We start from the raw sequence: 25,994 nt of genomic DNA, 5'->3' as shown, positions 1-25,994 counted from the left end.
CCGCCCGGGCCGCAGCGGGTTAAGGCGCGCACCCACAATGCCTCGCGGTCCTGCAACGTCGCCGGCCGCGGCGGGGGCAGCGGCTGCGCCGTGAGGCGCCGGGCGGGACCGGGAGCGGGAGCGGGACCGGCGGTGCCGCGTCAGGGCTGCCGGTGCGTTACCCGGTCCCCTCCATCTCCCACCGGGCTGCGGCCCGTGCTCTCGGGGCGGCTCCGGGGCGGTTCGCCTCCCCCCCCCGCCCCGTCAGACCCTGCTCGGCGGGGCGGGCAGGCCTCGTTGGCGGCGCCTCAGCGCCGGGCCCGGTCCCCCCGGGCTGTCACACAGGACGGTCCCTGAGGGAAGGCAGGAGGTGCTGGCGTGGCGGAGAGGACGTCTGAACGTCTCCTCACGACGGCCTTTCCCTCTCCCCCTTATTTTATCTATCTCTTTATTTTTTTTTTTTTCCTAGAAGGGAGAGACCCGTGTGCTCGCCGGGCCATGTTCTGAGGGAGGTCTCCAGGACTCAGCTTGGATCCAGATATTGCAGGTGTGCGTGAAAAAATTGCCCTCTTCGTGTCCCCTGTGAAGCTCTTGGTAAGGTGGCTGCGCTTCTGAGTACGCAAAACTGCATGACTTTAAAAGTATGCAACGGTCTCTGATATATATTTGAAAGTGAACCTTGCCTGCTCTGTGGGGGTGGGTGGCAGTGTTTGGTTCAATGCGTTTCTTCAGCTGACAAGGCCTTGGTGGCCTTTTTGCTCTGGTGAGACCCGTAGGGAGCCTTCGGGACCGTGAAGTCATGCAGACCACGTCACCCACTTAATCTTCGTATGCTGAATTGCAAAGCTCTTTACAGGTTGGCTATATGAATTTGCTGCTACGTCAGAGGAGCAAAGTCCTGTTATAGCTCATTTCCACTTAAAAGTCTTTAGTGCCACTTCTGCCTTTTTCCTTGCATTTAGCAAGCTAAAGATTCCTAACATGGAAACTTAAATGATGCGTGTCTGGTTTTTGCTCTGGAAACATTGTTTGGGAAATAAGAGTGTGAGATTGGGCTGTCTGAAGCTGTCTGTTCCCCCTTGGAACCCTTAGTTGAAAATATTTATATTCTTCAATGAAAACTTATTCCTAAACTAAACATTTTCTTCACTGCTTGTGTCCATTTACATCAGATCAAAACAATGCATATTTATTTAAGGTGTCTGCACAGTTGTTACTTCAGTATTTATTCCTGAAACTCAAACGGCACAGTAGCTATGTGCCCAGTCAGCTACTAGGGCTCAGCTCTTGGGTGTTAAACAATGATGATTTGATCACTTACAACTTTGTGGGCAAATATAGTTGAAAATAGACTAGGCATTTCTAAAGACATTACCTATTAGAAAGCTTAGAGCATGACTCTTTTTCCTTGTCCCCCCTCCTTCATTTCCAAATGAAATGGTGGAGGAGAGAAAGGTGAGAGGCTGGTGGCCTTAGTTACCTCCTCCTTTTCTTGGATGATGTGGTGTGGATGAAGCGCTGCCTTTCCACCAGACAGACATGGTGGTTTGGTCAGAGAACGTGGTGCTTCTGGAATGAGCATGTGTTCAGATTGCAGTTGGCCAAAGTCTTTCTTTTAAAAGAAAGTTTTTGTCAAAAAAAGCAGTTATGGCAGACCCAAAGGCAATTGCTTCCTCTGTCAGCTTGGAGTTGGAGATCTGAAGCTCATACTGTATGTAAACACTGAAGTGGTGAGGATATTGGCTGTTGTAGGATAGATGTCTCTTTCTGCTCTATAGAAAATTCCTGGCTCATGTGGAATTGGAGTGGGAAAAGGGTTTCCTGTTCAGCTCCAGCAATGATCGTTTGCCATTGAGGCTGAAAGGCCTTTGCATATAGTCTGCCTCTTGTTTGTTATTCCGAATGAAAACCTGCTTTAACAACCTGGGAAAAAGGAGGAAAAAATGGTAAAGGAAGGATAGCGGCAAGGGGAACAAGCAGCCAGCCAATGAGAGGGACCTTGTAACTTGTCGGTAATGTACAAGAAGTCGCTGGGAAATACAGCCCTGAGGAAGGGGAGTTGGCATGCAAAGAGAATATAACAAAAATGGCAGAGAGTAGGGCCTAAAGCATGCACAACTGTCTGTCTGGCTATTACTGCTGAGTTATTTACTTAGTTTCTGTACTGCAGAGGGAGAATTTTCCCTTATCTTGCCAGTGACAAATACTAGAATTGAAGACGTGGACTTTGTTTCAGGTAAATGTGTTTATGGTCTCTGTTTAGGATATGAGCAAACACATTTTATGTGTAGTGCTATTTCCCTCCTCACATGCCCGTGAGTTAGTTATATAAAATTAAATGTTGTTAGTGGAATGCTTTTGGAGAAAGTGTTTCATTATACAAGGGGTCGCTTGCCACACTTTTGTTTCCCTTTTCTGAAGGTGACACAATTTCCATTTGATTGTTGATAAAAATAATCTCTTCAGTTTTAATTCGCAGGATGACTGGAAGATTTTACTCACCGTTAATTACAGTAATCTTTTCAGTCTAAATGACTTTTTTTTTCCCACAGCTTACCTGTTTTTGTCCAATACAAATTGATTAAGATTGAAAGGTAGCATATTCTAAATGTCAGTGAAAACACTGTCCCTTAAATTACAGAGAATTAAGTGATTGTCAGCAAGACGTTTATGAAGGAGTAAACGCTTTAGATAAAAGGCAGTGAGTTCTGCCACAGGTAACTTCTGCTTTTAACAGTGATAATACGTAGGTACAATGTTGAGCTTATTTCTTTCTGAATCATGTTGTCTTAGCTGGTGGTGCGTATAATTGTATTTATTGTGCTGCTGTGGTTGCAGGTCACAGGAAGGCTGTTCTGCTTTAGAGATGTCTGAGAAATTGACGTTGTCACATTCGTACAAATTTAATGTTTTCTTACCTGTAGCATTTTTATTTTTAAAATAGCCTTCCTTTTCTAACTAAAGATATGTTCTCCCTTCATACCCTACTGGGTTGCAGCAATTGTATGTAACGCTTAATCATTTACCTTCTAAAATTATTGCAAGATTGTTAATCCTATCGATAATTTAAGGACTTATGACTGTAGTCAAATAGCACAGCAAACAAGTGTCAAAGACTTGCATAAAGGTGTTTCTGCCCCTCAGACCAGTATTGGATGAAACCATCGACCTGCTGTTTTTTGCTTTATATCTTGACTGACCAATAAGCTTGACATTTAGTAGTTGGTGCAGTTTCTAGTCAGCCTGGTGACTTCTGTGTCTTTTATTACATCTTAGAAGTTCATTTGCTGGAGTAGAAATGAAAAGATGGACTGGAAGGAAAAAGGAAGAAGAGATGTTATTTATCTAAAGTTAATTTAAATATCGTACTACCAAATTAGTTGGAAATGTGAATTCATTTTTTAACTAAATTGCGGTCTTGTGCTGCACTCTACACTGTATTTCTTTTAATCATGAGTGTTTTGTGTGCTTTCAGTTTTTCCAGGTTGTGTACTGTGTGAGTCACATATTTTTTTCTTAATGTGAATTTTACCTGTAGCTTGACACTGCTCCCTGCTGCTGCATTTCATACTTTGTAAAAATTAGAGTTAGATGATGTGGTCTGTCAGTGAGACATGACTGTCGCAATTAGAATTCTATGTTGTGTGAAAGGTCCCAATAATTGCCTTATTTTCTTAGAATTCAATTGATAAGCAAACTCCATACTTCTGGAAAATCACAATTTTTTTTAAACCTTCTAGTAAAGCGCTCTTTTAGCGATGTGTTCAGCACACTTCAGTGTAAGAATTTCTGCTATTTTTTGCTTAGGTCTGTTTAGTTGTATGCGTGTGATCCCATGTAATCACGCATGATTATAAAGTGCTTTCAGAAAGGGTAGCAGGAGGGTCTGGGAGCAGCATCAAATAAGAGGCTGTTTTGATACAACATATGCTATAGAAAAGTTTCCATGTTCATTGCCCTCTGCCCCTTTTTCAGCTATGGCTGAATTGCACCTTTCCACTGAATGAATTAAGATGACTAAATCCCCCAAAATGTAGAAAGTAAATGGAAATGTAAGGTTGTGGGTTTTGTTTTGTTTGTTTGTTTTTCCCCTGCAATTGCTTGTGATTCATTGGTTTAGATTGCAAGCTCTTTTTCATAGAGATATGCTTGTAAGGTACTAAACATCTTGCCAATATCATCGTCCTTGAATATGACTTGGTTTTTTGTTTATCTTTTTCTCCCTTTGTAGAATCATGGCAAGTCCAAGAACGAGGAAAGTTCTCAAGGAAGTCAGGGCACAAGATGAGAACAATGTGAGAAAACTATAATCTTCTTTAGAATAGTTTTGTAGAATTGAATTTTCTTTTTACCTACTCCAGGTGTATGTTGCAGTCTACTACAGCTATTGTCTTTATAGCACTAGTATGCCTAACTAATGGTAACGTGTAAATTTGGATATCTCGTATTTGTGTTAGATCCAGTAACTTTTATTCATATATGTATTATAATACATTGCTGCCTATTTGTCACAAGTCTTTCAGAAGTTCTAGTAATGCTGTAACCCCTGGAGTCTGTTGAACAAGTGATGTCTTGGGCACAGCTTAATTAAAATGGTCTATTTCAAGTAGCTTGATTATACGCTACCTTAAATGTGATAGCCCACAGACAGGTTCAGTTTTATTTATATCGATGCATTAAACCTTGAATGCTGATTCCAATCATAAGAACTTAAGTTGTTGCACTGTATGAGCAATAAAGCTGTTTTTAAGAAAAACCTCTGTTCAGATCTGCTATGGTTTACTGCCAAGCTGTAGTATGACTGAATAAATGTTCCAAACTTTGAATGTTACATCTCTGTTTTGCCAAGGAAACTTCAAGAATTCAGTTTGGTTACTTTCTCCTCCTTCAACACAATATGGAAAGGAAATCAAGTTGAATTCTTTGCTCATTAATTTCAACTTGCTCATCTGTATTTCTTCACTGGTTTTTGGTCGTGGGTACAGTAATTTTTATAATCCAAGTCAGGCAAGTTAATGAGTATTTCTTTCCATGCAGCATAAATAAATATTTGAAGGAAGCTTATGCTGTCAGGGAAGGTGTTTCCAAACACCAAGAACTCTCCCTTCTGAAATTATTTTCTGTGTGTAATGTTTTCATGATTTGACTTTTTGAGCTATACTGTGAAAACTTCACATGGTCAAGTGACGGCTGAGTGTTAGAGATAATTAATTTTTTTTCTCTTGCAGGTCTGTTTTGAATGTGGTGCATTTAACCCCCAGTGGGTGAGTGTGACCTATGGAATCTGGATCTGTCTTGAGTGCTCAGGAAAACACCGAGGCTTGGGAGTTCACCTCAGGTCAGCCTTTCAACCAGACGATGGACTAAGTTGGGTTACCTCAGGGTGCATTGTGGCTGTGAACAGAATGTGCTGTTTCGGAAGGGTATAGAATGTCTCAGATGCAACGTTTCACTGGCAGTTTTGCTTCATGCTCCTCTCCAAAGTGAGCTTTACTCTCTGTGCCTTGTCTGTAATTACTTGGGGCGTGTACTGCACCAGTGCAGCTATGTTATACCCAGTTCTAGAAAGTAATGCCTCGAGCTTCATCTTGAGGTTGTGTGGTGGTGTCTGGTAATACTGCAGTAGTCCTTGTACTCTATTCTTTTAATCTTGTATAATCTTTATCGATTAAAACTGAAATAGTGCTAGAGCAGCTTGAGAGTTGAGCAAAAAAAGTCACAGTGTGCTTACAGAATGTTTCTGTAAGGTATGCAAGTGTATAAAACAGTTTTATTCTGTTCAGGAGATTTTTTCTTTTTTTTTTTCTTTTTTTTTTTGTAATATAAATGATCATTTTTGTTTTTTCCAAGAAACGTACTCAACTGAGATGGGAATCTATGGAGTAAGAATGGTTATGTGTTCCGGAGACTCACAGTGTGTGTATATATAATAGGGGCAGAGCATGGGATAGTTACTGAAATGAGAAAGGGAGAGGAAGTCCAGGAGGGAAATTGCCAAAGCAAGGAGGCCATTCAGAAGTACGTGCTTTGCTTTTCAAGGGGTGATTTGAAGCTCGTTAGTGAGTGGAAATTGCATAGGAAATGAGAGTTTGGAACTATTCCATATGTTACATGAAAGAAAAAATGAAATTACTGAGATGAGGATATGATGAAGGGTATTTCTTTAGGGACAAAAAGAAAGAAATCGGTCAAGATGCAAGTTCTAAAGAGCCTTCTTGAGGATGATGTCTCACTTTTTTTCCCCTCCCTGTGACCTTGTATTTAACAACAGGCCACTGTGGGTTTTTTGTGGGTTTGGGGTTTTTCTGTTTGTTTTGTTGTTTGGGGTTTTTTTAATGTAGCTTAATTAGCAGTAGCAAGAATTTATGTCTCAAAGCAGAGTTGAGATGCTAGCTGCAGTCATAAATGCCCTGGGATGAGGTCAGGTTATAGGGTAGGCTATTTTAAACAGTTGAGCTGTCAGTACTTGATGGTTGTTATGAGCAGAAGCACAGAGTGGGACAGGAGGCGTCCTCGCAGGTCACTTAAATGTAACTGTGAAAATAGACAGGAAAAGAAAATTGCAGAGTGAAGAAGTATGGGAAAAGTTTCTTTTATATAGTGAGTTAGATTAATTTCTGCACTTGGAGAAAGCTGCTTTTTCTGTCACTTGCCTTCTGTTGACTGTCTCCTTTAAGTGCCAATAAATTGCATGATTTTAGCATATTTTGGTGGGGAACTGACCACCTTCTTATGATGATCTATCTTTCTATACTTGGAGAGTCTTCTGTAACATGTTTATACTCCCAACTTTTGAGATAGGTTGTAATAAGCTTTTTTTTTTTGTTCCTGCTGATATAGCTAGTAATTATAACAAGCTGTGATTTTATTTTTTTTTTTTTTTAAACTGCCTTTCAGTTTTGTGCGCTCTGTAACCATGGACAAATGGAAGGATATAGAGCTGGAGAAAATGAAGGCTGGAGGTAATAGCAAATTTCGAGAGTTCTTGGAGTCTCAAGATGACTATGATCCCTGCTGGTCAATGCAAGAGAAGTACAACAGCAAAGCTGCAGCTCTTTTTAGAGATCAGGTAAGTTCAGTTGTGTGTGTGTATCCTCATCCCCTACTATCTGAAAATATCAAGTACTTTGTAAGCACTTGTTTTTGAAGGGGTGAGGGAGGGAAAGTAGCAACCTTTTGAACCTCTGCAATGGTTCTTGAAAGGGGTAAGTCTTAGAGTGCTTCTTCCCAACTCTTGTAAGAATTTTCTTTAGAAACTTTCTTTTCTGCGTTTAGCTGAGGTGGCTCAGATCTTCAGTGCTGCAGTTTGTTGCAACTATTTAGTCAGTGGAGCTGTCCCAATCCACAGTAGACAGTTTACTACTTCAGCAGTACAGTTTTATCTGAAGTGATTGTTGATAAATCTTTTGTGGATGTAGTAACAAAATGATAAATTAATTTGCCAAACACTGGCAGGCCTATAAACAAATAAATTAGTAATTGTAATGGCATTATCGTTTTGTGGAGTTTTGGAATTTCCAAAAATGAAATGACAAACAACATGAACTCCTGAGCTTAGAGACTTACAAAGGTGCTGTATTTTTATGCTGACCCTGCTACGGAAGTGGTGAGAAGGTACCTGCTGTGCTCACGGGGATATCCATGCAGCTTTGCAGTTTGTTGTGTGTGTTGTCTCTTTGCATCTTTAGAAGTTGCTAGGAATAGGAGGCGGTTGGCCAAGGTGGAGTATCTTGATGAAAGCAAAGAATTCATAAGTCCTGTGCTGTAGGCCTTTTTGTACGGGAGACGGGGAACTATAGAGTTTCTGTGGCAAGGCCTTCGGAAATTTTATGTTAACTTGCTGAAGTCATGACTTGGATTGGAGGAGCGGTATGGGGTGAAGAGATGAAGTTCAGGTCCTTTGTTTGAAGGAGGCAGAAAGAACATTTAAATTCTGTGTATGTGTTTTAGCCACTCTATGCTAGAGTATAAATCCACCTCTTTCTATTCCTCCATTATTCTGTGATTAGTGCTTACATCTCTTCATTAATCCAGTCTTTCCTCTTCAAACCAAATTTGCCTGTTTGAAGAAGTTGCCTAAAATCAGTTGCCTGAAATAAAATCAGTGTTCAATTCAACATTACTAGCCTGAGATTCAGAAAAAAATCAGTTTCTTGTGAAAACAAATTAATTGATCTGTGCAGCTGGCAGCAAATTGGAAAAATGGCTTGTCCTCACTTTACAGGACCAGTGTATAACTTGTATGAAAATTTTGACCTAGCATTCTTGGTTGTTTTCCTACCTCTTCTAGGTAGCTACAGTAGCTGAAGGCAAGGAGTGGTCCATTGAAACGTCTCCTGCCAGGAACTGGACCCCACCTCAGCCTAAAACATCTCTCTCTTCCACTCATCGGTATGTGTTCTTGTTATCTAATGTTGATATAGCTACAGCAGGATCAAAAGCTGATGTTTGAATGTCTGCTGGTTTTATTCTGTTAATGGTGGTGTCTGAACAAGCATTTCTTTTGCTGAAGTTGAGGAATATGAAGTAGCAGGGCTTTAATTTCTGTAATAATTCCCACCTCCTCCACCTGAACCTTAAACCATGGCAGAGGCAAGTGAGCAAGAGCAGAGGACAAGCCATGCTGGTTTTATCTTGACTTGTAATGGACCTGAGACTAGTCCTTGTGTCAATCACACGTAGTGTGTCACAGCCTCGCCTTAGCTGCAGTGCTGTTCCAGTTTGTGATTGAATGCCAGGGAAGAAGAAACAGACTTTTTCCTTATGGCGCTAATTACTAACAGGAACATCAAAGCTGGACTGCAGCAGTTTTGTTTTTCTGCTTTTGCATGTAGTGGTTGTTATTCTTTGTACTAAAGAATCAAGTTAACTGAAAAAGCAGTTGTAAATCAAGTGAACAAGCGCTTCATGCCTGGCCATCATCCAGCAAGTTCAGGGGCTAGCTGTAGTCTGAGTAGCATTGTCTGTGTCTGGGTCTACTGTTGCTTTATTCATTCAATACTCCAGCAGCTTTTAGTGGTTGCATTAGTTTCCTACTTGATAGACGAAAGAAATAATCAATTTTGCACCTGTATTATTATGACATATGTCAAGCTGCACTGCTGAGCTAGTGGTTTTTGCTTTACGCAGTTTGATTCTTAAATCTTTCATTTCAGTAGTTCTGCTGGACAATCTCAGGCTGCAACTGCCTCTTCTGACAAGGCTTTTGAAGACTGGTTAAATGATGATGTCAACTCCTACCAAGGGTAATGCAATATTTATTAACTTTTTGAGTGCCTGGCCCTCTAGCATAACAAAGACTCCAATGTTATACTTAGAGCTACACACTGTGATCCTGATTCACTAGTTAACAGTTACATCTTGTTTACTATTAAAAATATGTTGATAATATATGATAAAGGGTAAGAGGAAGGGAAGTGCCTCTTAATGCATTTGTATAACAAAAATGTTTGAATAGCATTGAAGAAAGAGCTTGTAACTCAATATGTTACTGTGGTGGGCTCCAAACTAGGGAATTTTTCGTGTATATAATATCTTATAGTGATTTGAGTTAAACAGGGGTATTTATAAAGCTAACGCTGTTTTCTTCTTTCTTTCCTTTTCCCATTTTCATGAATCACTTTATTAGGATTTACTCAGACTTCTGGTATCAGTGATCTGTTAAACCTGGAGAATCATTAGGACTGCATTGGCTTGCATAGGGGACACTTTAATTTGCAAGGATTCCCCAGTGGATCCTTGTTGGTGTTATGTCTTTATGAAGTGAGTGGGTTTGTATTTTGGGTGCTAGGTGCTTTAGGACTTTTTCCAGGTGTATTGTAAAGTCTGTTAAACAATTGTCATTCTTTCATGCTTTTCGGTTTTTTGTTTAATGGTTTTGATGAATGCATGCTAATACAGATACTGTTTATTCATTTTCTTATGGTAGTGGCCAAGAGAATCGCTACGTGGGGTTTGGAAACACAGTAAACCCTCCGAAAAAAGAGGATGACTTCCTGAATAATGCTATGTCTTCATTGTACTCGGTAAGGAAATGCTTGAAGCTTTCTGTAACCTGAATTACTATTTTCTTCTATTTTGCCCCCTGTTATAGGAGAGCATAAACAGAGAAGAGAAGCTAAAGACTGCAAGTAGATACGGAGAAATACAGAGTATTGGTTGTATTCTCAAAGAGTGAAGTATCTCAAAGATACTGGTGGACTTTAAAAGGCAAAACGAAGGGAGAAACTTGAGCAAGATGTAGGAATTATGTCTGGTATCAGCTCATAGAAATAAGGAAATGAGGATGTAGCAATGGATTAAGAACTGATACTCAATGGGGCTTGGAGGAAAAAAAAAAAATTACCTGTTGGGAATAGCAGTTAGGCTGGTAATGCTCTAAATAGGTTAACCACATTAAGTATGTTCAGTGGAAAACAACCAAAATGTGTGTGTATGTGGGTGCCAGAAGCCCTGAGCAGTGGTGAAAACATTTGAAATACTTGTGACAGAGTGTGAAGAGATAACAGCATGTGGTTGAACAGTTGTCATGATTAAAGTAGAGATAGTGAAAGATGCATTGTTGAAGGAAAATGGGAATAAAGTTGGAGACAGTCAGGGACATATTGGTGCTTTGACAGGCTGCAAAGTAACAGTGCTGAACAGTATTTGGGATTGAGTCACTTTGAAATACAGTAAAGTTTTCTACCAGGGTTAGTGGCCAGTAGTCTTCCGTAGAGCCTCATCATATCATCCCTCTAAATATCCACACCAAGTTCCATTGCTTGTTGGTTTTTTTTTAAATACAATAATTTCACTAGAACATAATAGAAAAAGGTAATGCCTGAGCCTTTGAACAGTATTCCAGGTGATTCCACAGGGTGCTTAATATAGGTCTGCTGAATATTTTCTAGGTGTGTCATAGATTGTAGGCCAGAGAATTCAGGTTAGAAACTGCGTCTGTAATGTATTGCAGATGTGCTAAGACAGCAAAGGAGAGACGATGCTGTATTGTCCAACTTACTGTCAACCATTATTTGAATCCGTGATCTCATTGAAACTTATGATTAAAATGCCCTCTTGTGACCACAGATACACACTTAAGTGTGCTTTTAAGTAATTTATTATAGTGAGACTGAATGTTTGCATGCATATTCATCCTAGAGAGGAAACCGGTTTTCCTTCCACTGTGTATGATTGTTTTTCCCCACATATGCCATATTTATGTATATACATTATTTTCTGCTGTTACATATCGGAAGGAGCACTTTCTGTAGAATTCATACAGACTGCACTATCCAGCTCATTCTGTAAAGAACAGATGTAATTGCAGTTTAGGTTTGTCTTGAGTCCCTTGAGACTCTGCTTAACATAAAAACTGTAAGACACATCACTGCCTTTTGTGCAAATAGTGACATAATTATCTTTTAGTGTGTCAGCATAGGATAAGAAAGACAATTAATGAAGAGACTTCAAAAGGATAGGCAAAAATATTTTTTGCTGCTTTTTTTTAAAAGACGTTCCCTCAACCTAAATATGTGGCATAGTCAAATCAAGTAGAAGGGGTAATGAGAAGAAGATTCTACTATTTATGGCCTTTCTATGAAAATCTACCCAAAAGGTAATATGTTACCAAAACATCTACACTTTGATGGAAATCAAATTGATAATATCCAAGTCTACCACTGCCTTTTAACCTTGCACTCGTAGCGCCATGTTTAAAAGATTCTGTCACACAACTTAAAATTAGGTGGTAATGATCCGCAGAGAAAAAAACATCTGTTTCTTCGTTCAGTATTATATACAAGGAGAACCACTCACACGTTAAAATTTGTTTCTGTTTTTTATCCATTCAAGTATGGTGGGGTTTTTTTCTACTTGTTTTACTGGGCAGATTCTGGATGAATGGGTTACTAATGAGAACTGAAATCTAAACAGTTGAGAAGTCATTTTTAATGTTAAAAAAATAATCATTAGAAGCACTGTCCTGCTCCACTTTCTTTTAGCTGGTTTCTTAATCAGTATCTGACAATCAGTAGTTAGAAGAAACCTTTTCTGATTCATTACAGAAAAGTCTTTTAAGAAACAGCCAGTGGTTTTCAGATCTTCCAAGAACCAATGAGGCTCAATAAAGCTTTGTTTCTTTTATTTTTTTAAAGATAAAATTTGCAGGAAACAAGCAATTTGAAGCTTTATTACAAAATGGCAAATTGCTGAATGGGCATTTTATGAGTTGCTGCCTCATGTTTTTGAGCACTGATTCTTAATTTCTCTTCAGTTTTTTCCAGACATACATTTTAGCTGCTCCTTGTTTTTTTTTTTTTTTCCATCCAGTGCTTACTTGTTGAAGAGCCAATCTCTGTTTACTAAGATTTTAATGTCTTTGTTCTTTTACTTTCCTTGGGGGGGGGAATTTTTTTCAGGTAGCCATTTTTAGTAGAGTAACATCTGAAGCACTTGGGTTTGTTCAAATTGCAGCCGTTTTGACACAAAAAATGGAAGTTCATCGCTATATTAGAGTTAAGTGAGAGACTCTAATTTTTGCTCTTACTAGCAAGTAATTCTTATGACTACAGGACAAGGTGTACTGGAGAACATTTGACTTAATTTAACATGTAATAGTGAACACTTGGTTATTCACTATTATTATTCACACCTAGCTTACAACATTCTCACTTTCTTTAAAGGGATGGAGCAGTTTTACAACTGGAGCAAGCAAGATTGCCTCAGCTGCTAAGGAGGGTGTAAGTAAACAAAATGTATTTCAGTGTAGTTCTTGTAAACTCAGAGATTCTGTTAGTGTTCTAATAGGGATGTATCTTTAAAAGTATTACCAAGACAAACTAAACTCTGCTCTTTGTGTATCTTTGCCTATGGCATATAAAATAGATGCACATTGAATGCAGATTTCTGCCTTAACTATTTCTCATGTTTCTGGATGGACATTTTTGTAAATTTGTTCACTGGATGTAAGCATCAAGAAAGAACTCAACTGCCATTTTTATACTCCCTTAATAAACAAAAATTTTTATAAATAAAGCAGAAATTTCGGTCTATGCCAAGTAAGGCCAAATTGCATTCTTCCGCAGGAATTTAATACCAAGTTACAAATTGCTGATTTTTTTTTTTCCCCCCTTTCTTTGACTTCTCTCTAACTGCAGCATTTTTGTTAGTTTAAATAGAAAGCTTGTTGGACAGAGGCTGTGCCCAGAGGGATTCTTTGGAAAAAGCTGAGGCATGGTCTTCACACTCTGCATGTTCTGCAGATTTGCACACTTAGGTGACAGTCATAGAACTAACTGTAGACTGAAACCAGAGGAATTAAAAGTTTATTACATTTTAAGTAGATGATGGTGGAAATCGATTAAATGGGGTTTTTTGTGAAAATGGTGCATTACAACTTTTTTCAGTTTTGCTTAGTGTTCCTTGTGTTCCAAAGTTTGTTTAGCGTTCAAAAGTTTGGAAGAACATAACAGTTATCTCTTAATGTCACCCAAAGTATTTTTCTTATGAGAGGCAGAAATATTGATACTCATCTGCATCGGCCCACCAAGGTCTAGTCTATATTGAAGACCCTTTCTTCCCGCTGTTGTAAGTTGAGAAAGACTGGGATAGCAATCTGGGATACCAGAGCTGGTGATAGGTATATTCTCTGTTCACTGTGAAATTCTAGCAAAGGTCCATTCATCTCGGAGAGGATCATGCAACGTTTCTAAGTGTGTGTGTTTACTAGGAATAAAGCCTTTGATTTTTAAACATGAATGTATTTGCTTCTTTTCACAGGCTACCAGATTTGGATCTCAAGCAAGTCAAAAGGTGATTATAGATTTAGTTCTGTCTTCTTGACTGTAATTTGCTTTAAATGTTAGGTATTTGCCTGCACCAGTTGATTTAGACTTGATCATCAACAGACCAGTGTGTTTATTCTTCATAGTCCACAGTAATTTTTAGGTTCTTGCTTTTACTTCTGTGGGGATTGCAGTCAACTGCAAGGATCAAATTAAGCAAGAAATAAACAGTGATACTCTGTTGTGTTTAACTATTGGGTGTATTGGAGAGGCAGTAGAATGAAATGCTTTAATTCATGCTTGCAGACTTAAAATAGACTTATTTTATTTTTGTGAACCTTAAATGTGGTCTATCTTGAAGTAGTTTTCTTTGTGATATAATATAATGCAAGCCATCTTTCCATTGCTAAAGCCTAATAAGATATTACAAATGTGAACTGCTTAATATTGTTATTAAATTAACTTGCTTGTGTGTATTTTAAAAAATAGCAATTACAAAAGCGTTTCCTCTTTCAAACTAGGGTTAAAACAGTCAGACCTGAATTACACAGAGCTCTGACATAAGCAAGATCTGTTTGCATGGAAAAGTTTTACATTCAAATGTAAAAATGTGTGAAAGAATAGGATTCTTAATGTGCCAAAGTTCTGAGTGAGAGAGGGCTTACATATATTGATGGATCATATAGGGAGTTTTACTTTGAACTGTAACTCTTCCTGTATGTATAGCATTAGCCTGGCATGCTTTCTGATCTGCATAGGATGCTATTTCTCAAAACAAATGTGAAACTGCAGGTGTTGGTGTTCAAACAGATGTATGCAGTAGGATATTAATACTCCAAATAGCAAGGCAAACTTGTGCACGTTTTGCAACAAAAATGTCTTGTTAAAGCACCCAACTTGATACTTAGAAGCTTTAAAGTATTTGCTGCTTGTCTTACGTAAGAAAAACTAAGTGTTCTACACGTCTTTCTCTTTCACTCCTTGAGCAGTTTCCCTTTTAGAAAACTGTTCTTTCTTTATTATTATCAGCAAAAGTAAATACAATATTAAGTGTAAAAGCTCATCACATCTACTGACAAGGACCACAGCAACATGGTGCTCTAGAGTCTAAGCTGTGTTACTGAAGCTTCAGTTTTGTTTCTGAAACATCTGATCTTTTGCTCTCTAGAATAGTTTTAACATCTTTTCGATGTAATATTTTGTTTAAAAGTATATTTGGTATCCAGTGACCAAACATATTCACTGTTTGTCTTGTCAGTAGATGTTAAAGTTGGAAAAGGTTCATGCTACTTAACTTGCCTGAAAAAATGCTGCCAATTTTTTGCTAAAAGCTGCTTCTACCTTCCTTGCTCTTTCTCTTTTGCTGTCTGGGTAAAGTTTTGGGGCTACAAGCAGCAGCCAGAGCCGGTAACGCCCTCACATATATTCTTGTGCATGGACTCCTTGTCGCTGTTCGTGCTGAATACGTGCAGTTGCTCTTGAGCTGTCTTTTCTTTTTTTGCCTTAAGTCAAATCTGTTTAGAATAATGTTGTGTGTTTCATATAGTAATGTTTCTTCAAACCTATTTAAAATAGGTTAAATTGGATAGAGATATCCAAGCTCTGCACTCTCAGAAAACATGCTGTACTTTTGTCCATGCTCTTCATAAACACAGATGACTTCAGGATTTCCGTTTGCATGTCTGATCCAGGAATGCAGTATACCAAGAGCTACCCTGGGGTGTTGTTTGAAGGCAGACTCTTTAATAAAAAAATGCCCCATTACATGTGTTTGTAATGGTGGTTAGGATGCTATCCTACATTCAAAAATAGTAAAGATGAAGAAGCGATTCAGGTGGAAACACAATTGTACCCAAATCTTCCCTTTCCCTATTTACAAAACTGTGTGGTTGAGTAACTGGGATAATATAAGAATTCTTCCTGATTCTAGCAATGACTTCACTTAGCATACCTGAACTGTTAGTCTGAGTGTGTTACACTCTTTATTATATAACATAAACAGTTTGCCAGGTTTAATAGACTCTGAAGGATTTTTCAGATGAAAAATCCCCTTTCTTGTTTTTCTTAAACACTTTCTAGCCTCACTTCCAATGGAAAGAAGCCTTCTGTGATTTGCATTCACGCTTCTTACTAGGTGGAAATGGGGTTACCTTTTGCCTTTGTCTTCTCAAATAACTTTTGAACTGGTAAGGAGTAGAAGTATTGGAGATAATGGTGGTTCGGTAGAGGGGAGTTCTAGTAGTGCTGTGGCTAAGGGAAAGGCTTTTTAGACACCTGGGAATCTGTGGAGGAAGGATGCTCAGGATGCTCCATCCCCAGGAAGAATATGAATGAAGGCTCACACCCTAAGCAATGTTAGCGATAAGATATAAACCCTTAGGAAACGAAACTTCATTAGTCTCTGATAATGTTCAGGAATAATGTTTGTCTCGCAAGCAAATTGTCCCTTTTGGATTAATTGGGCTACTTTAGAAGGTAATTGGTATAATACGGCAATTGTAAAGAAAAGTTTAAATCAATCAAAAGCTTATTATGGTAGCAGGGAAAGGAATGGTTTCAAATGAAACATTTGCAAACCCTGCTGTCCGTGTCAATATCGTCTTATGAAAGTAATTTTGTGACTTATACTGTGGGCTTACATTTTTGTAAGATGCCTCTGAAGTACAATATCCTTGTACTTGTTCTGGATTGCAATAGATTTCTGGATTGCAATGAAGTTCATTGTTTTCTCTCCCTGCAAACCTGGAGCTGTAAAAAAGATTACAAAAATCTTCTGTCACAGCTTTGCCTCATGTGTATTGCTTAGAAACAATTGGGCAGTTGTTAATAGATGACAATTGCAGCACTACAAGACAGAAGAATTGGTGAAAAATGGGCCAAAAAGATCTAATTCTACAAGTAATTCCATTAGTAAGGAAAAATAAGGGTGGATGAGGGCAGTTCTTCCAAATATTCAGCTGCAGGCATCAGCAAGGGGCCAGTCTTCTAGGCTGTTGCTGGTTGAACCATTGCTTCTGCTTCCAGTGCAAGCTCAGACTTTGCTTGGGCTCTGGGCATCTCCAACAACCTATTGCCATGTGCATCTGTTTTTAATTTATTTTCTTTTAATGTTTTCTGCAGCACTGTACTGTGTGTGCTTTTCAGCTCATTCTGCTTGTATGAATCAAAGCTTAAGGCTTCACGTGTTTTTGGAGATACTGCTGAGAAATTAGCCTGCAGAAGATGTTGGCTGTGTTTTTTGTTTTGGGTGTTTTTTGTTTTTTTTTTAAAGGAAAATATAACTGACTTTGTTTTTGTTTTGCTTTTAAATAGGCATCAGAGTTAGGTCAGACATTAAATGAAAATGTTCTCAAACCTGCACAAGAAAAGGTAACTTTGGAACTAGTAAATTACTTGCAGAACGTGGTTATGCTGACTTAGGGAGTGATTGTTTTGTCCTGCCACAACTGCCCAGTTTGTCAGTGCATCCTTTTGTTTTTTCATATACTAGCACAGCAGCAAAGGGGAAACATCAAATAATTCAAAGCTAGTATGTTAGCAAAGAAAGGTTAATGAGGGTAATTTCCCTCCACCAATCTTTCCCATGTCCACAAGAGTCTGTTACATTCTTCCCCATTAGATACTAATTTATAGATTTCATGCTTTCAATAACGGAAGATGGGACAAGACGAAAACGCACCCTAAATGGATATAAAAATCAGTTACTAAAAAAAAATAAATTAGTAGTATCTTTGAGTGTTAAGTTCATAGTGTTTTACCCATCTGCTTGCCAGCATTGTTTTAATTTAGCTAAGCATCTTTGGGCCATTGTAGTTCATCTGCTGCCTCATCAGGGGCAGTAGAATTTGGGGCAAAGTATATGTTGAAGATGAATGGGGACAATTTATCAATAGAAGTAACATGTTCTTGCAGCCTTTATTCGGTGTTCGTTCAGAATGTTGTGTAGTCAGTTAAAACCAAGTTTTGCATGCATTCATATGCAAAGTGTGGTCAGAGTAACATTTCGAATAGCAGTTCTAGTTACTGTGTTGTTTCTAGGAAACTAGTTTGAAGCAGATTTTCATCTTCCCTTTACAATTGTTAGTGACCAAAAAAATGTGGCTAATGGCACTTCCAACAGCAGCTGGAAGAAAGCACGCGTGCTGACCTGAGTAAATACAGAGAGTCACTAGTGGGCATGTAAAAAAAGCAAGGCAGTTCTCGTAAGTGGCTAGTGATCACTGATACTACAAATTTTAGTCAAAGATTCTCCCTAGTGTCAAATGTTGCCTTCCTGTTTCATGTGTTTAAAATAATGTACTTTTACATCTTTCCCATTTGGCATGCATTTGTTCTGTGCTTCTAGAATTTTGGATCAGCTCCAAAATTTTGATGAAGTCTTTTCTGAGAATGTGCTGCTCTACTTACCTACGTACCTTTTCCCAAAATATATTGGTTTTGATAAAGCAGACTAATTTTGCTCTCGTAAGAGAAGCAGTGTCACCACTTTGGGATATGGATTAATTTTCAATTTGAGAAGAACGGTTTAATCACATTACAGAATAATTTCTCTTGCATTACCTTTATTAGTTCAACATTCTTTACGTAGCATTTCAAATCACAGGAGAAGACTCTAATTGGTTTCCTATTCCCTAGAATTATCCACAACTTATTTCAGAGTGCTTAGATGCTTTATTTTCAGGGTTATATTTAGGGTGCATTTCCTTGAGCTGATTTTTATTTTTGTAGGACAGTTTAATGAGGAATGTTGCATTCTATATTTAAAAAAAAAAAAAGTCTGTTTCCCTTAGGATGTTGTGCTGTTAGTTCTAAGTAAGTGTTACTTTCTGAAGTAAGTATTCAGTGATCACGGCCTGGCACATATATGGTTATATAAAGTCACTTGCTTTGGAACAGCTGCCATTTATTAATTGGTGAAAGGCACCAATTGTATTCTGGTTGACCAAAGTTCAAAGCCCTTTTAATACTGAAATAAGCATGTATAAAAGATAGAGAATAAAATGGATCTGATAGGTTTTTAATCTCTCCAAACCAAATCTTTTATATAGTAAAATATATTTACAAAATGTCGCATTTGCAGATTTTTTTGTACTGGTGTTTTTATGCTCAGCATTAGTGTAATGACACCTTCCTCAAACTGTACGTATATCAGTAGAAAATTCCCACAAGCATCAAAGGCCTGAGGTTCACTCCATTAGAGATCGGTGGACTCTATATGTCATTTTCTTAACTTTGTTATCTTTGACTTTGATTTTGACTTTGATTTTTGACTTTTGATTTTGAGTCACTTTCAGTTTGGGGTTTTTTGGGTTTTTTGGGGTTTTTTTTTTTACACTTTTTGTTTTTATCTGTTAAGCACAAGTAAGTTTGTCTTAAAGTTTCAATAATACTTTGTTTTATGACTAATTACCAATACTTTGATTCACGTAGGTGAAAGAGGGCAAAATATTTGAGGAGGTCACCGTGGGGGTATCACAGTTGGCCAGCAAGGTATGAAGTGGCCTGCCTGCCTTTAAGGAGGCCAAACAGTAAGCCAGTCTCCATATTCTTATGAAGAGTTTGTACTGAAACAAAACCCCAGTGCACCTTCAGTCTCTGCTTGCGTTGAATACAGAAATTTTGAAAGTGTAATTTTCAGTATGCAGTACTTCTGTTGGGGTGTTAAAAAACTAGATAGGTATGATGTAGTCCTCGTAATAGTTTCACCGAGGGCATGATGTAGAGTTATAAAATAGCCAGTGTCCCAAACACAAAAAGAAAATGTCTGTTAGAGGATATGGAGACAGCTTGCGTTACATTTGTATGGTTAAACTTACTAATGTTCTGTACCTTTTTTCTTTGTCTTCTTTTGCTATCATTGTTTGGTAATGTGGTAAGTGTTCTCTACAACTGCTAAGTACAGAAGTCCTGCACAATCCAATACCTATTTTGGTAACTTGTACAGTGTTACCTAGGAAAGTCTGTCTTTCTAGCACTGTGAAAGTTAGCACTGGAAGATCTATCATGTACCAGCTTAGTGCCTTAATTGTTGAGAATATTTGAATAAAATAAGGGATGTAACCGGCTCTGCTTAGAGCCTGGCAACTTGAAGTCTGAATTCTGGGATTCATCCTCTGTGTATATGATTTAGAATAGTAACTTTCATGGGTGTCACTTCAGAATTTGTGTTTCTAATCCAATGCTAGTCCATTATAATAACCCCCAAAGGATTCTCCTAGCAGTCATGTTTATTCTAGAACTCAACTTTTGGCCTGTTTTACATGGGCAGTGAAATAATACTACTGAAACAGGGTGAAAGTAGTTTTATAGAACAGTAGAGATACAAATACTAGTTACATGAATCGTAACATCAAAACATCAGTGCTGTCATTAAGTTTAATTTTATGTAAGGAGTAATTCCAGCATTTTTGTCAAGGAAGTCTAGGAGAGAATTCAAAAGCTGTTACTGACAATGATGGGTGAAGAAGCTAAACTTGACCTACTTTTCACATCTTCCAGCAACATGGTGCTGTCAAATGTATGTTCTTTACATTAACCACGTAACTGCCCGTCAAAAATATTATTAAGTTGTGAGTGAAGTTTTCTGATTAAATGTGTTCTCTTTATCTGAAAAAGTGGAGGAATGTAGTGTGGCTTTTGCTGTTGGACTTGGAAGAGGTGTTGGTTCAGTCCAAATGAATGGAGTGTCTTTTTTTTTCTCTAGGTTCAGGGAGTTGGAAGTAAGGGATGGAGAGACGTCACCACTTTTTTTTCTGGCAAACCAGATGATAATTCTGAAAGGTATTATTTTGTTATTATTTTCTGTGTCTTCTTTAAAAACATAATTTTGTCTCCTATATGTTCTGTGCAGCATAGTAGTAGCAGGTAATTTTTAAATATGAAGAAATTATTCTGTCTTTGCTAGTAGTCCTCCTGTATTACATACAGGAGGTATTACATACAGGAGGAATTCAATCATATTTGTTTATGACAGTTGTCAAACTGAGAACAAAATAGTGCACGGCACCTTGGTCTTAAAATTATTCCAAATGCATAACCCCTCATCCTGGGCCTATTAGTCCTTAAGGCTGTTAACAAAAATCTACGAATATAAGCTTATGCTATTCGGAGCAATATATTTAGTTCTTCTGCCTTTATCCTCAGTTTTTGTTTAAGCAAAGGGCAGTAGTGTTAGTTTTCTTTGTTTGTGGTCATTTATTTTTATGGTTCTGTTTGTCATAACTAATTTATTTCTACCTTCCTTTTTTTTTCCCCCATAAAAGACCAGCTGAGGGAGACAGCTACCAGAACAGTGGAGGGGAGGGCTACCAGAACAATGCTGTAGATCAAAGCTTCTGGGAGACCTTTGGCAACTCAGATCCACCAAAAGCTCATAAATCTCCAAGCAGTGAGAGCTGGACCTATGTGGACAATTCCACAGAGAAGAAGAGCTCCGATAGCTGGGACGTGTGGGGCTCAGGAACAGTCTCCAACAACAAGAACAGTAACAGTGACAGTTGGGAAAATTGGGAGACCAACTGGGAAAATACAGGAGGGGAGAGCAAGACCAAAAAACCTCCTAAGGCAACAAAAAAGGCGTCTTCAGCTGATGGTGGGTGGGATAACCAGAACTGGTAGAACTTTGTTACCCTGTTTTGCACAGCTAGGAAAGGGAGGCTATGCTGGCTGATTGAGGGGAGAAAGTTTTACACGCAACTGGAGTATCTTGGTTGACCTTACTGATCTGTTACTTTTGTGCTTCCCATTCATTCTCCTTTCTTCTAGCCCAGTTTAGGGGAAAAAAAAGTAGCATCTGAATCTTTTATTACATAAAGGTGGCTCTCCCTTTTTTAAGGATAGTGATAACTATATTCTCCTTGCACTATTGAAGCTGGGTACAGCGACTTTCTTAACACGAATGTTCAAAGGAAAAAAAAGAAAATCAGTGCAAGCACACTGTCATGGCACAACCTTGTATGTTTAGGTTAATATGTATTCATCCACTCCTCATATAATTTGACATGACCTGAGGTGTTTAATGCAAACAAAGGACAGGGTGTGTCTTGAAAAGATAGCCATTAAATAAGCAAACTGCAGTTGAATAGATCTAGCTCAAATGCCTTATGGATTGCTCTGACCATATTAAAGTCTGGCAATTCAAGACAGTCTTTAAGATACTTTTTATTGGAGCTTTGTTTTTAAACTTTATGAGATTTTTTTAGTCTTTTAAAACTTATTTTCTCCCCTTAGAATTAATAAGGAGTCTAGAGCTAGATAATTATTTGTGTAAACGCGTAGTTTTGACCTGAGCTATCAAGGGATATCCAGAATGGCTCTACTTGCCCTACTTGCTCAATGCGTTAAGGGTTTGCACGGTGCAGCTCTCCTACACAGATAAAATGCAAAGCTGTGGTGTTCTCCTTCCTTTCCTATGCCCTTTCCCCAGTTTGAGTATTTTATATAGTCTGGTTTTTCTCTGTCTTTCTTCCTTCTACCCATCTATTTTATCTATTCTGATAAAAATGAAATCTTTCTGCTGCTTATGGCCTTTTGGACATCTATTTGGCAACTTGGCAGTGAAACAAATTTATAAAAAAGATTCCAGTAAGAAAAAAATGGGTGGAAAATATGAGAACATTGGGGAGGGAGGCTGGCAGCAAGCCCCTTTCAAGATGAGTAGATGTCTGGATTTAATAGTAAAATTTAAATTAAGCAGATGTTTTCCAAAGTAATCTTTAATATGTCAAACAGTATCTCTGTTTCTATCATGTATTTCTCTACATTTTCTTCCTGGATCTTGTTAAGGAAACACTATTTTGGAAACTTTAGAAACTCCTTGTCAGCATTAAGGAATGAAATAGAAGATTCAGTTATGTCTCAGTTTTGACCCAACAAATTGCTTTGCATGACACAAACCATAACTTCTACAGAAGAATTGTGACTTTAACAACAAAGGTGTCCTGTGTATCCCATTTTATTTTTGGGGGTGGGCTGTAAATGTACACTCAGCCCGAAAACAATCAGCTCCCTTGAAAACTTCAAATCATGATGTCGTTGCGTAGTCTGCTTTACTACCAGCATGGAGTTCTTTACTGTGGATGCTGTAAATCTTAATACATACCTAAAAAGCCTTTCCTTTTTAAAATTAGTTAATTTGTTCAAGCAAACAACCAGCCTAAGTTGTCAAAGTTACCTTAAATAATGCTTCATTTCTTTTTCTCTTCAGAGGTTTTTGAGCTCATAGTAATATCAAGAGATTAAAAAGGAAGGAAAATCATAAATTGCCTCAAAAGTAGCAGATTTTAAAGGCTTAAGTCTAAGTAGAAGTAGCTCTATTTATAGCCTGATTCCGTATTTGTATTAGTAGGACCTTTCAGATGGTGAACAAAATATTTTTCTAGTCTTCTCTAGCCCTGTCTTGCAAGAGTTGGGATTTCTTTTTTTCCCCTCACTTCTCCTGATAGCGTGGTCTCTGAAGCTCGTGCAGCAGGACCCAGCGCTGCTCACAACCCAAGCACTCTAGGCTGAGCCATGTGAGGCGTTCTTGCTGACACGCCGACCCTTTGGAAGTGCCGAAGGCACGAGAGATCTCGGTTTACAATGCTGCTTGTGGTACCATTGGCAGAAGTTTACAGCCTGACTGTAAAACAAGGATTTTGTTCTGCTTTTTCTCCAGTTCCAAATATACCTTTGTCATAGCTTAATTGCATGTCGAACGTAACTTTGTATTTTTATGCACACACCTCTGTTGCCTACTTGTCATTTGTCTGCTGCCCAGTACGAAACTGTAATGCATGTACTTTGAAGGCGGTGCTGTGTAATGTATGTGAAGTGGCATTGCCCAGTCTTTGACTAACGGTTAGTCTTTGTGAAGTGTTGCAGTAGCGGTGATGGCAAAATGCATCCGATGGGTTGCACTGTCTGACTGCTGGTGTCTGTCTGGAGTGATGTGAAGCTGATGCAGCTTCCTGTGTACAAATTTATTACAGTTTCTCTTTCATAAACCTCCTGAAATAGCTCGTAGCAGGATAAGCTTTATTTCAGTCCATTCAATCAACGATATTGTGATGTGTATGCGTATGTTCTCCTCAGCTGTGTGGTTTGCCTAGGAGAAAACTGGTTTATTTATATATCACTTGCAGCTACAATTGGCATGAGCCATTTGTTTGTTCTTCTGGTTTTATTTTTGTATCTCTGGAAACTTTATGTTCTAAATTAAACTAAACAGCCAGAGCCCTACTCAGGCAGAAGCTTTGGGTAATGATTTTTCTTCCAGTTGAGGAGACAGTGGCAGAACAGTTGCCATCTCTCTCTTTGCAGTGCTGTAGAGAGGCAACAAAATGGTGCAACTCCCAGAAAGGTATTAGTGGAAGATACTAAAAACCAACAGAATGGCAGAAAGTGTAACTGCAGCCACAAAACTAGTATACCAACTGGTCTCAGTTTGCCAGGCAAATCGGTATTTTTTTATGACTTGTCTGAATCTGAACGTTTTACCATGTCTTCCAGAGGAGAGGATGAAATGAGGGCATTTTCTTTTGCAAAGCCTCTGTTTTACTGGATTTTACTTTTTTTTTTCTTTTTTAGTGTAGATGGTTGGGAAGTTTCTGCAGTTTGGCAGAATGCATGCAATCAAGGTGCATGTGTGGAGTGAGTGTTTATGAATTAGACTTTCTTTTTTTCTTATTCCCCCTCCTCTCCCCAAATCCTCTTTTTTTGGCCTGATCATGAGCACTATGAAGAGAGGCATTGAGTGCAGCGTGCCAGAGCTGAGGCCACCTATCTTAAGTGAAGATACGGCCGCGGAATCTGAGTGAGCACGTGGATTGGCGAGGCTTTAGTGTCACTGGGTGCTCCACCTGTTTGGTGGATGAAGAGGGCTCCATTTTCAGTCCCACACCGTGTATTAACAATTTTAAGTCGTATAAGCAAATTGCCAGGAGAGAGCGCAGAAGGTGAAAAGACTACTGCAACAATTGGACATTGCAATGTTTGGTTTAAATTTCCTAGTGTTTCAAACTGGTTTATTCCTTTGTATGGCTTCAACTTTGGAAAATACAGAGCAGCTGGATTCCTATGGGTAGTCTGAACTAAGTGCCACTTGCAAAAGAGTGAAAGTCTTAGAGAATGTTCCTGAAACAGGAACCTAATCCTAGGAGTTAGGGATTATTTTAAAATGTTTCATTTGTGTCTTGAAACCTGTTAATAATTATAATATTTCAAGAAGTGCTTGGCTAGCTCTCCCTCATAGTTGAGACCTCAAGGATAATGCTGCTGCTTTTATTTTCCAGGCCAGACTGTGTAACATTCCATGGGTTCATAATGTATTTATCAGTGTAATGATCTGTGCAATAATTTAACAAGTGTAGGTAAAACCTTTATTGTTTAATCCAGGATACATTTAAAGATACAGTAGTCCTCTTGGAGAATAGCATTCTACCAAGGTCTTTCAGTTCTCACCTTACTTTGGCAATATTAAATTTCAGTAACCCTGTTAAGAAAGGCTTGAGCAACCAGTGATTTAAACAGAAATCAAGAAACATTACCATGTCCATTATTAGAGTTAGATTGTAATGGCTTAGTGACCTCTAGTTGTAGAGCCCTCTTTCATTTTCATGCCAGCAGAATCTTGGTCAGTATGGAGTACTGTATCTTTAATTTTCCTGATGTGTTTTATGTGAAGTTCACAGGAATGGCAATTTCAGTGAACACTATTCATTGTTCTGTAGAGTGGTACCGGACTTGAACTGCAGTGTCATCTTTTAAAGAGCATTATAATAAAGCAAAGAGATATGGAGCAGAATGGTGTTTAGCCCTTTTTCAGGAGACTTCAGTTAATTTTAAACCCATGTGCATTAGTATAGCTTATGTGGCCTTTTGAATGAAGTTAGTTCTTAGTATGGTTAGCATCACGGACTAAACTTGAAATGTTTCGTAATTAAGAAGTAGGAAAGTATTGTTACAATACGAGTACAAAATTGTCTTGTTGGAGGAGAGTAACTGATATTAACAGCATGAATGCATGTCCTCATGTGCTGGTGTCATGCATATTCTTCACTGCCAGTAATGAGGGAGAAAGGAAGCTGCCAGTGTTGATGACGGAGCCCAAACCAGGTGTTTCATCTTTATATTTATATATTGGAGTTTCATAGTCTATATATTGGAGTTTCATAGTCTAAATGCTAGTTTAAGATCTATTTCAATTAGGAACAGTTTTAAGACAACATTGGTTGCCTCCTTTATTTGGAGAGACATATAAAATAGAAATTA

General features: G+C 38.4%; 1 protein-coding gene across 4 annotated transcripts; it reads left to right on the top strand.

Moving 5' to 3' along the window:
- The first annotated feature begins 100 nt into the window (after window positions 1-100).
- On the top strand, window positions 101-25,891 carry ARFGAP1 (ARF GTPase activating protein 1). 4 transcript variants are annotated; one of them, XM_072878980.1, is made up of 14 exons: window positions 101-152; window positions 449-526; window positions 4,211-4,274; window positions 5,208-5,317; window positions 6,877-7,048; window positions 8,270-8,370; window positions 9,135-9,224; window positions 9,908-10,004; window positions 12,645-12,701; window positions 13,741-13,773; window positions 17,058-17,114; window positions 19,176-19,235; window positions 20,449-20,525; window positions 21,008-25,889. In XM_072878980.1, the coding sequence occupies exons 3-14, from the start codon at window positions 4,215-4,217 to the stop codon at window positions 21,360-21,362; spliced, it is 1,269 nt and encodes a 422-aa protein (XP_072735081.1). In that variant the 5' UTR covers window positions 101-152; window positions 449-526; window positions 4,211-4,214; the 3' UTR covers window positions 21,363-25,889. The 4 variants fall into 4 exon arrangements, with proteins under 4 accessions (XP_072735081.1, XP_072735082.1, XP_072735079.1 ...); XM_072878981.1 differs by lacking the exon at window positions 101-152 and adding an exon at window positions 330-349 and having other exon boundaries at window positions 449-573; window positions 9,138-9,224; window positions 21,008-25,891; XM_072878978.1 differs by lacking the exon at window positions 101-152 and adding an exon at window positions 331-349 and having other exon boundaries at window positions 449-573; window positions 21,008-25,875.
- Window positions 25,892-25,994: the final 103 nt, after the last annotated feature.

The sequence above is a fragment of the Ciconia boyciana genome, chromosome 14 (assembly GCF_034638445.1).
Source record: "Ciconia boyciana chromosome 14, ASM3463844v1, whole genome shotgun sequence".
Lineage (NCBI taxonomy): Eukaryota > Metazoa > Chordata > Aves > Ciconiiformes > Ciconiidae > Ciconia > Ciconia boyciana.
Note: the sequence above shows the minus strand (reverse complement) of the source record. Positions and strands in the feature narration are given on the sequence as shown.